At 41.3% G+C, this 11,393-nt stretch overlaps 1 protein-coding gene across 1 annotated transcript; it reads left to right on the plus strand.

Moving 5' to 3' along the window:
• Positions 1 to 6,201: 6,201 nt before the first annotated feature.
• On the plus strand, positions 6,202 to 9,734 carry LOC309332934 (mitochondrial protein C2orf69). The gene is made up of 2 exons (XM_081846304.1): positions 6,202 to 6,673; positions 8,108 to 9,734. Exons 1-2 carry the CDS (start codon positions 6,302 to 6,304, stop codon positions 8,939 to 8,941), a joined length of 1,206 nt encoding a protein of 401 aa, XP_081702430.1. The 5' UTR covers positions 6,202 to 6,301; the 3' UTR covers positions 8,942 to 9,734.
• The last annotated feature ends 1,659 nt before the right edge of the window (positions 9,735 to 11,393 follow it).

Here is an 11,393-nt window from a genome sequence, read left to right on the forward strand (position 1 = left end):
TTCTTAACTGTATTTCAGTTCAACAATTACTTTGATAAAATGCATATTTTGTTACGTGCAAATGGCTTTAGATACCTACTGTATTAGGTCCATAAATTACCATATAGCATATATTTAACACAAAAAAACAGCGACAATTTGTTGTTGACAAAGGACGGCTGGACATATAAAGGGCCCCATTACGTTCAGTAGCTTAGGGCCTCATCAAACCTAAATCCGGCCCTGCATAAATGACATGATTCTGCTCCCCCTTTTGCTCTCACAACAACCCTGTGAGTGCTTCACCCAAGGTCACCCAGTAGATGCTTTGATTTCAGCTCCATCTACATCTCTTGCAGAAAATTCTTCCTATATTTTTAGATTGTTAGCCTGTTGACAAGGACTTTATTGTTTGTACCGATCTATAAGATGGTCTGGGGGCCTTTGGGGGCTGAAAAGTGGAGCGCCAATAACAATTATTAATTGAAACAAAATTTTGTGAGATAATTTAAGGACAACTAGAAAATGTGAGAGTCTCACAGAGACAGCTATTGCGGGGGGAACCCTCCATGTAAAAAACTCAAATGTTAAAACTTTACAGTTGTGCTGCTTAATCAGTTTCTTAACAAATGTCAAAAGAGTTTGCTGGTATATATACTATCACTGAAAACCTTATGGGTAAATCTAATAATCAGATGGTAAAATATAGGACATAGTAAATTTATTATTCAAGCTAGAATGTGCAGCACCATCTTGTGGTGATCAGAGTTCATTTTATATTTAGAAGCCAATAGAATATTAGCTAGATAACAAAAGTATATTTCACATTAAAAAGTAACAGTGTGATCCTACCCACCTCATGCCACCTAGATGAGGGAAGGATCGCTATTAAATCACCTTTCACCAGCAAAATAAAACATTATCCTTACACTGACAGAACGCAGCCATTCCAAAGGACACAAAATGTGTGGGGTTGCAGCAGGAAAGCAGCGGAACAAATAAGATGTGCAACAATATGTTTTATTTTCCTATGAATACTTCGTGTTCTGTGGCTGCTGAGAATGCTTATTGGGCCGTTCTTCTCCTGAAAACTTTGAGGTTGAAACTCCTGAAAACTTTGAGGTTGAAACTAAATTGACTAAAGGGTTGCTAAAAAATTTTAAAATAAGGATGCAGCGAAAGGGAGGTAAGGGGAAGTCGATTGAAAGAAGTTACAAGAAAATAAGATTATGAATTTATTTATGTTTGATTTGTTTATGTTTGTTTGTATTTCGTGATGTGTTTATCTTGTAATTATGTGTTTTAAAAATTGAATAAAAATTATTATAAAAAAAAAAAAAAGAAACAGTATCTTCCGCAAAAAGGATAATGGGCTTAAGTGCCACATATTTCTAACTGCAAGTGTGCTTGCACCACATTTTAGGAAATGTACAGTGGTGCTTCGCAAGACGAAATTAATTCGTTCCGCGAGTCTCTTCGTCTTGCGGTTTTTTCGTCTTGCGAAGCACCCCTATTAGCGGATTAGCAGATTAGCGCTATTAGCGGCTTAGAAAAGGGGGGGAACTTGCAAGACGTTTTCGTCTTGCGAAGCAAGCCCATAGGGAAATTCATCTTGCGAAGCACCTCAAAAGACGGAAAACTCTTTCGTCTAGCGAGTTTTTTGTCTTGCGAGGCATTCGTCTTGCGGGGCACCACTGTAATGAGAAGTAAAATCACTTTTGTTGGTAAGAAGAAGAGTTTGGATTTGATATCCCGCCTTTCACTCCCCTTCAGGAGTCTCAAAGCGGCTAACAATCTCCTTTCCCTTCCTCCCCCACAACAAACACTCTGGGAGGTGAGTGGGGCTGAGAGACTTCAAAGAGGTGTGACTGGCCCAAGGTCACCCAGCAGCTGCAGGTGGAGGAGCGGAGACGCGAACCGGGTTCACCAGATTACGAGTCTACCGCTCTTAACCACTACACCACACTGGCTCTCTTCACCGGTTGCATTAGCATATATAAAAAACATTTCAAAATAAAATATTACTAAAGGCTGTCAGATGTAAAATGCACATTTAAAACAGCACAATTAACAAGAGAATCAAAGATTATCATAAGCTAATAATAATAATAGTAATTTATTGATACCCCGCCCATCTGGCTGGATTTCCCCAGGCACTCTGGGCAGCTCCCAACAGAATATTAAAAATGTGATCATATCAGCTGTTGTTGCTGCCAATCCTGCCAATGGTGGTTCATGGCAAGCAGGCGACTGTGGAAGCTCAGGCTCAGTGACCTGGGTTGGCGCTAAGAGACAGCCAAGATGGTCTCTGGCCTCTTCAGCAGCCTCAGCTTTTGTAGTTGGAGTCAGTCATGGCACTGCCATCACAGGCCAGGTGGGAAAGGCCTGCAAGGCAGAGAGCCGGTCTTCCAGGCCTAACAGCCAAGGTGGTCCGAGTTCAAGGACACATTTTGGCTGGGAAAGTATTCTAGGAGGGTACAGAGCACGACTGATGAGAGGTGTGGCCTTGGAGAAATGTCTCTCTTTATTATTATTTTTTTAATAATAATATTTATTCAAATTTTAAAAATTACAAAGAAAATATTAGAAAAAAAACAGAAAAAAAGAAAAACAGAAAAAATACAAACAGTTAAAAAGAAAAACAGCTCAAACCTTTACATAGCTTTCTTTCCCTTGCTTATTTCCTTGACCTCCTCACACCTCCCTTTTTTGTATTCTAGTTCAATTAAGTATTTCAGCAAATCCTTTCCAGCTTTGTTTTTATCCTAATAATTTATCTTAATATACTGTAATTTTACATTCTCATCTTTCACCAATTAAAAAGTCAATTTTTACCTAATCCTTTATATCATTTCTGCTAAAACCACTTTACTTCATTCCAACATCCTTCCAACACTCCTGGATTTTACAATGTTTCTGTAGATAAACTTCAATTTTTTTCCAATCTTCTTTATCCTAATAATTTACATCAATATACTGTAATTTTACATTCTCTTCTTTCACCAATTAGCCTTCCATTTTTACTTTATTTAATCTTACTTCTCCTTAAATTTAATATATTTGAATTTAGTCTCTTAAGACATTTCCCCTAAGGTCATAAAAATTTCATTCCACAATTTTTCCAACTCTCATAATTTTTTTTTTTTTTAATCTCCATATATACATTTTAAATTCCCAATTTTCTTCCACCGTCCCCCCTCCTCGGTCTCGGCCCCTATCGTCAGTTCCATCAACCTCCAACAGTCCATCAACCTGGAGATCTTATGTCCGAGGCTCTTAATTCTTCTTCATGTCCCATCTGCCGATCTTCTTGATAATCTTTGGTGCTAAAAAGCAGATCTCGGGGGAGCTCCAACCCATCGATGCTCATATTCCTTCTTACCAGGTCTGCCAGATTTCCATAGTTAAGACTAGGGCCCATAAAATATTCCAAATCTTGTTTCACAATTCTTCCAAATCCAAAGGCCCCAAAAGCCTTGGAGAAATGTCTCAAGGGCCAGACAGAGGTATGGGAAATGCTGGTGCCAAGTTATTTTGCACCCTAAAGGTAAAGGTAAAGGGACCCCTGACCATTAGGTCCAGTCGTGGCAGACTCTGGGGTTGTGGCGCTCATCTCGCTTTATTGGCCGAGGGAGTCGGCGTTTGTCTGCAGACAGCTTCCAGGTCATGTGGCCAGCATGACTAAGCCCTTCTGGCGAACCAGAGCAGCACACGGAAACGCCGTTTACCTTCCCACTGGAGCGGTACCTATTTATCTACTTGCACTTTGACGTGCTTTCAAACTGCTAGGTTGGCAGGAGCAGGGACCGAACAATGGGAGCTCAACCCATCGCGGGGATTTGAACCGCCAACCTTCTGATCAGCAAGTCCTAGGCTCTGTGCTTTAACCCACAGCGCCACCCGCGTCCCTCCATTTTGCACCCTAGGCAAGGCTAATGACTTGCACCTCTACATCCACCAACTTGCTAACTTTGGTTTTCAAAAACAGATGTGGGGGGGGGATGAAAGAATAAGTTATTCAGGTGGCAGACATTTTGCGTGCATCCAATTGACATGCGACCGACATGCGTACCACTTTCAGCTCCGGAAGGTGTTGGAACAGGCTTAAGTGTGACCGCAATGACCATTGCACAATGACACCCGCACAAACAGGGTGTTGTTGCCTGGGCAACAACCTTTGGTTCTCTTTCTCAAATGCAAAAGAAAATGTTTTAGCACACAAATCATTTAGAATAATATTCATAGAATCATAGAATCATAGAGTTGGAAGAGACCACAAGGGCCATCGAGTCCAACCCCCTGCCAAGCAGGAAACACCATCAGAGCACTCCTGACATATGGTTGTTAAGCCTCTGCTTAAAGACCTCCAAAGAAGGAGACTCCACCACACTCCTTGGCAGCAAATTCCACTGTCGAACAGCTCTTACTGTCAGGAAGTTCTTCCTAATGTTTAGGTGGAATCTTCTTTCTTGTAGTTTGGAACCATTGCTCCATGTCCGCTTCTCTGGAGCAGCAGAAAACAACCTTTCTCCCTCCTCTATGTGGCATCCTTTTATATATTTGAACATGGCTATCATATCACCCCTTAACCTCCTCTTCTCCAGGCTAAACATGCCCAGCTCCCTTAGCCGTTCCTCATAAGGCATCGTTTCCAGGCCTTTGACCATTTTGGTTGCCCTCCTCTGGACACGTTCCAGTTTGTCAGTGTCCTTCTTGAACTGTGGTGCCCAGAACTGGACACAGTACTCCAGGTGTGAATTAGTATAAAACAGTGCACCCTGAGGTAAGTGCCCTGGGATATGGCCCCATCCCAAGGTGACCCCATCCTTAGATAGTGAAGGAGCAGCTTAAAAAGGAGCCCGTTTTTAAAAAATCAAAAAATCTTGGCCAAAAATTGGAAATTACAAGAAGTACCAACAGTGGAGGAATGGCAGATGAAGATGATGGACTTTTGGGAGCTAGCCGACCTGACCGGAAGAGTCCGCAACCAGAAGGAGGAGGAGTACCAAGAGGAATGGAAGAAATTTAAATACTATTTATCTAAATATGTTAAGATAACCTAAATAGAATTACTTGCTTGCCCAAGAAAGATGTTAAATTATTTTTGTATGCCACAACTGCTGCTCTTATTTTGTTAGCTAAAAAGTGGAAAACCCAAGAATTACCAACGATAGAAAAATGGCAGATGAAGACTTTTGGGAGCTAGCCGACCTAACCAGAAGAGTCCACGACCAGAAGGAGGAGGAGTATCAGGAAGAGTGGATTAAATTTAATGATTATTTAGTTAAATATGTTAAGTTAAACTAACTGAAAACAGCTTGCAGATACTTAATTGGCTTAGGATTTTATTTATGTTAAATGATGAACTAATATGTTTAATTTCATAAAGTGAAGCTTTAAGGATGTTAATGTTTAAGTTAAATTTTATAAGAATTGTGACTTGGGAAACCATTAAAAGGATATGCAATGAAATTCAACCAAGGGGAAGCAGGGAAGTCACTTAACAAAGTTAATAAGTGTAATTTTCAATAAGGCTATGATTTATGTTTGTTTGTCTTGTGTGTTTGTTTGTTTGTTTGTTTATAATATTGTGAAAACCAATAAACAATTTCAAAAAAATAAATAGAATTACTTGTGAGTATCAGATAGCCTAGGACTTAAATAAGTGATGTTGTAGAAGACTATGGCAAAAAAATAATAATGAAAAGAAAGATGTTAATTGACCAAGTAAATTTTCTGTGAAAATAGTTTTGGAAAACTGCTACAATGATTTATATGGAAACTCAGCCAGGGGGACTGGAGGAAGTCACCTAACAATTTTAACAAAAGTGGAATTATTACAGTTAGGATAAATGTTTATTTGTTTGTTTTTTGATGTTTTCTTTTTATTTGTTTGTTATAAATTTGGAAAACAATTTTTTTTAAAAATGGGAAAATAAATAAATCGTCGTACTTATTTGCATAAAGTCCTCTCTCTCTCTTTTTGAAAGAAAAAAACCCGTTACAGAACTAACTGCGCGCGCAGCCGCTCCCCCCCCCCCGACTTTGAGCTTCCCTCCCTGCCACCCACACCCAATCAGCGGAGAGGAACCGAAGCTTCCCACCACACGATAGGGCGACTCTTTCGCCGCCCCTCCCCTCGCAGGAAAGCTCCTTTCGCTCCCTCTCGGGCGCCTGCGCGGTCGGCGTGGCTCCGCCCCGGAGGCGTGGGCGGTTGATTGGCTGGCCTGTTTGTTTGTTGTCTGCGGGAGCCGTTGGCAGGTCTGTCAGTGCGCGAGCGCGCGTCGAGGGAGGAAGGCGGGGCCTGCGCCGCGGAGCCTCCATGAGCAGGCGCTGCCCACCTGCCGCCTCCGTCCTGAGGGGACTCGTCGGCTCCGCATTCCTCTGCCTCGCGCGGACTATGAGCCTGCGAGGAGCTCCGGCCAGCTGCTTGTCGGGGCCCTCGGGCGGCGGGAGCGCCGGAGGAAGCGGCGGCGGCGGCCGTAGTAGTAGTAGTAGCGGCGGCGGCGGAGCCTCCTCCTCCTCCTCCTCGTCGTCGCCTCGGCTGAACCCGCCGTGGCTGCGGCTCCCTGAGGTGCCGGGCGCCGAGCCCTTCCGAGCCAACGACGTGCTGCTGCTGCTGCCGCCGCCCTTTGCCGGCCCTTTGCCGGAGCCGCCTCAGCATCACGTCGTCTATTTTCCCGGCGACGTGCAGGTAAGGCGGCTGAGGGGAGGAAGGTACCCGGCGGCGGTGTAGGAAGAAGGGAGCCTGGGAGAAACGGAGCTTGCATCTTGAGTAGACGTGGCTAGTTAGGGTTTGGAAAGGGGGTCCCGAGGGTCATCTAGACCAGGGTTTCCCAACCTTGTGCCTCCAGATGTTTTTGGACTACAATTCCCATCATCCCTTGCCACTGGTCTTGCTAGTCGGGGATGATGGGAGTTATAGTTCAAAAACAGCTGGAGGCACAAGGTTGGGAAACACAACCCCCCCCCACCGCAATGCAGGAATCCTTTTGCCCAATGTGGGACTCGAACCTGCGACCCTCGGGTTAAGAGCTTCATGCTGTACCGAAAGAGCGTGTGGCGTGTTATTTTCCTGAGGGATTCCGAAGCTGCAGACTGAGGGGAGACGACCCTCTTCCTGTTGGATACCCAAGCAGAGGTGATCTTCTGGAAGAAGCCATAGCCTCTGTTTAGGCCCTAATTTTTTTCATTCCGCTCGCCAGAACTTAATATTTCTTCCTGATGATGCTGGTTTTTCCAGCATCTGATGGAGCACCTGTGAAGGTTAAATCCTTTCGGCCAGGGACTCTCGGGCGTTTCTGCTCCCGGTGTTAAGATGTGCATCTCTCCTGCATAGTTCCATTTGCGAGTGCAGACTGCTTGTATTTGTATTATGCAAGGGATCGCACACAGAATAGTAATAGAAATGCACAGGTGTAAGCACCAAGGAGATGGTTGATGGTGCCCAGTGTAGAAGGAAAACTGGCACTTGGAACTTTCTTCCCTTGGTGCCCTTCACCATGGGCATAGCGGGGGGGGGGGGGCAGCAGGCCCCCCTGAATTAAGTAGATAAATAAAAATACTTAACTAAAAGTAGGAAGATTTTGACATGTTTTAAAAGCACTGTATACCAGTAGTGACAATGCAGAAGTTTGCAAGGATTCTTCATCATCGTTGGATGAAAATTGAGAGTGCCTTGCTTGCTGGGGCAGGGGGTGGGTGACAGGTTGGGAGGAGGCAGAGAAAATGCCTTTCTTACTTGAGAAACTGTACGTGTTTGCTTGCAGGGAAGGTGTTCCAATGTTCAATCACTTTAATATGTCTATTGAGATGAGGCAGTCAGAGCTACAAAGTATTCTAAAGGTGTTCACAACTTTAAATTATATAATGGCATAATGATACTTGATTTGTTTTCAGTCTCTTTCCTAATTATTCCAAACATTTTAATTCTGTTTCAGTTGAAATTCACATACTCCACTTTGTGCTGTTTTCTAATTTCATTTTCAAGTGCATGCCTTATTAAAATTTTGTTAGCTGCCAAGAATAACCTTTCCCAGCAACCTACTTGTACAATTATAATTTAAGTGATTAATTGTTCATGTTGTGTTCCAAATAGTAAGGCTCTTTATATGTTGTTTTATTTCAGAACTATCATGAAATTATGGTTTGCCATCCAGAAAATTTCCAGTGGGAACAATGGTGCTTAGAAAACGTTGCTTCTCTTCTGGGTCGCCGTTTCCCTCAGAGTTACATTTGGGTTATAAAATGTTCCCGTATGCATTTGCACAAATTCAGCTGCTATGACAATTTTGTGGCAAGCAATATGTTTGGTGCACCTGAACACAGCACTGATTTTGGAGCCTTCAAACATCTTCATGCATTACTAGTTAATGCGTTTAAACTTGCTCAAAATGTTCTTCTGTCTCAGAAAAGCCTGTATAATTTCAGCAAGGATGCAAAGACCATTGCTTGTCAATCACCTACTGTTGCTACTACTAATGGATGCCCCACAACGGAAAGGGGAAGAGATTGTGAATATTTCAACAGCTCTGCCATGAACCTCATTGAGCCTTCTGTGATTGGTGAAGCGTCATTCACTTTAATAGGGTTCAGTAAAGGTTGTGTTGTCTTGAATCAATTACTTCATGAACTAAAGGAAGCTAAAAAGGGAAAGGACACAAATGCCTTCATAAAAAACATAAGAGCAATTTACTGGCTTGATGGTGGCCATTCTGGAGGAAGCAATACTTGGGTGACCTACCCTGATGTGCTGAAAGATTTTTCAGAGACTGGGATTTCAGTTAATGCACATGTTACACCATATCAGGTATTTGATACAATGAGGGCATGGATTGGAAAAGAGCATAAGAGATTCGTGCAAATTCTGGAGGAGCTTGGTGTAAATGTAAATAGCCAGCTTCATTTTGCTGATGAAGCACCTTCCTTAGATAACCACTTCAGAGTTCATGAAGTATTTTGACACAGTGAATATATCAAAATACTATGTTAATTGCAAAAATACATTTTAAACTTTGACTTGACAGTTTGAGAATGTGTTTTCTCCTAAGTCCTGGAAAGGCTTAATGCTGTGTGCGCTAATACTTACTTTTTAAGACCTTCAGTGAAGCCAGTCTTGTCTTGCTTTTGCAATTGAGGAGCAACAACAAATTTCTGGCTTAAAGAAATTATTTTGTTCTGGTTGAAACGATAAGATTCCTGAGGAAAAGCCACACCAGTTCATCTGACTAATTTTCTAAACATCAGTTGGAACTAATGTTTGCTTTACAAGTGTGGATTTTTGTGAGCAGAATATTCAGATCCGGGCTCAATAATTTGCATACTAAAATGTCTTGGATGGCATACATTTATGAGTGTTGAGTATTTTTGAATGATTAGTCGCGTTTAAAATACTCAACACTCAATTCTAGAACTAAAGAAGTATGAGATAACATAGATTATGTTGCTAACATTGGTATTTAGCCCCTTGGCATAGCCATAGCACAAGCAATGCAGTAAGTTGGTAATGGTGCCAAGGGGCTAAATATTCATTACAACTAAGTATAAATGACACTTTGCATGGGAAATAAGGTGCATAATGACTATACTGTTGCCTTAGAGGTGCTGTGCAACTTCTAACCATTGCTGAACATCTACTAGTGAATAACCTTTTTTAAGACTTAAGAGTATTAAACATCTATTTTTGTTAAGTGACCAAGAATGTATTATCTTGCTGCTGTTTCAACATTCCCTATTAATACGAAAGCTTGATTTAACTTAATGCATTTTTGAACTTTTATATTGTGAGACTGTTAGGCAATTGTGGCAAATGCATTTTGCTAAAAATCAAACCACAGGTTCTTACAGATTGATGGTTACAGGTTATGGTACATCTTAGAATAATATTAGTTGCACCAGTCTTTGGAAAAATTCAGATTATACTAGGAATTTTTCCAAAGACTCGTGCAACTAATATTATTCTAAGAGTAACATTATCAATCTGTAAGAACCTGTATGATTGCCATTTGGTAATAGAGGAACTTGTAAGAGATAGTCTATGGATGCTGCAGTCGCTTCTTAACCATGTGGATGTTAAGGTGATTCATCCACATGGTTAAGAATTTACGGAGAGCTATCGTTAAAGTGACTGCAGCATCCATAGACTATCTCTTACAAGTTCCTGTTACCAAATGGCAATAATACAGATAATGAGGGTTTTTTGTGTAGCCAGGATACCAGTTTGCATTACTGAATGTTAGGAGCAAGTTTTGCAGTTAGCACATTCCAATCATATGTTTCTGCAGCACTTTTGATTTACTTATGAGAAGTAAGCAAAGTTTTTGCACTTCCATTTGTGGAGCTCACTTTACAAAATAATTGAAAGCCATTCCTCTTGGGGTGGCTTAACCATTTGTGTTGTGACCAAAATATGCAGATTTTAGCAGTGACAGTTCTATTATCAATTTGAAAGCTGATGTTGACCAGAATAGTGGAATAAGACTAACTTCCATAGTATGGACATGTTAAGTTGGTTTTCTGTGCCAATAATTTTTTTTCCAATGTGGCATACAGGAAACTGCTGTTGGCCTTTGAAAGCTGCTTTTATGAATAAGCAATTCCTTTTCCAAACATTAAGTGTTGATGTATTTTGAAATGATTCTCTTACCAGTTTAGCAACTGGCAACCACTTTTTTACTCTTCAAATTATTTTCAGTTTTAATTAAGAATGTTCATATCGAGTCACCATTCTTAATTAAAACTGAGAATAATTTGAAGAGTGAAAAAGTGGTTGCTAGTTGTTCCAGTCAGTACTTAAGCTGTTCTGATTGTTGGACATCTATTTTACAGTGTTTTTAAAAAGGCTGCCATGTCGGAATGAGACCGTTCAGAGTTGTCACACAAACGAACATTGAATAAATGCATCCTTAGATTTCTATAACCAAGATGAAAGATTTCTAGTGTTTAAGGAAGAATATATTAAATCATGTTCTGACCTTGAAACATCATCCCCTTGGGCAAAAAGCAAAGGAGTAGAATCCTGTGCTGCTGCTCCACTTAATGGGATGTCTTTTAATCCAGTGGAGGTGTCGACTAATATAAAGGGTGATATTCTTCTTTTTTCCCTCTTACATCCCACTGCGTCCCTCAATCAGTTCCAGAGAGTTGGGGGATCCTCCAGAACATCATAGAACACAATGTGGGGGATTACAGAGGGAAGAGGGAGAAAATTGCTTCTCCATGTCTTACGCTAGCAGATGCCTCTCCTGTGTCAGAAGCTGTTACATAATCATAGTGGAAGCATTGGATTTCATTCAGTGACTATAATGCTTGCCTGTTTTACAGTCATTAAGAGTATTGTTACCCATTCATGTGATAGAATGCTGTTTTCTCTAAATTGCTGCTGTTGACAAAAGGAGCTCACTGAATAATTTCTC

The sequence above is a fragment of the Podarcis erhardii genome (genome assembly GCF_964252035.2).
Source record: "Podarcis erhardii genome assembly, chromosome: 1".
Lineage (NCBI taxonomy): Eukaryota > Metazoa > Chordata > Lepidosauria > Squamata > Lacertidae > Podarcis > Podarcis erhardii.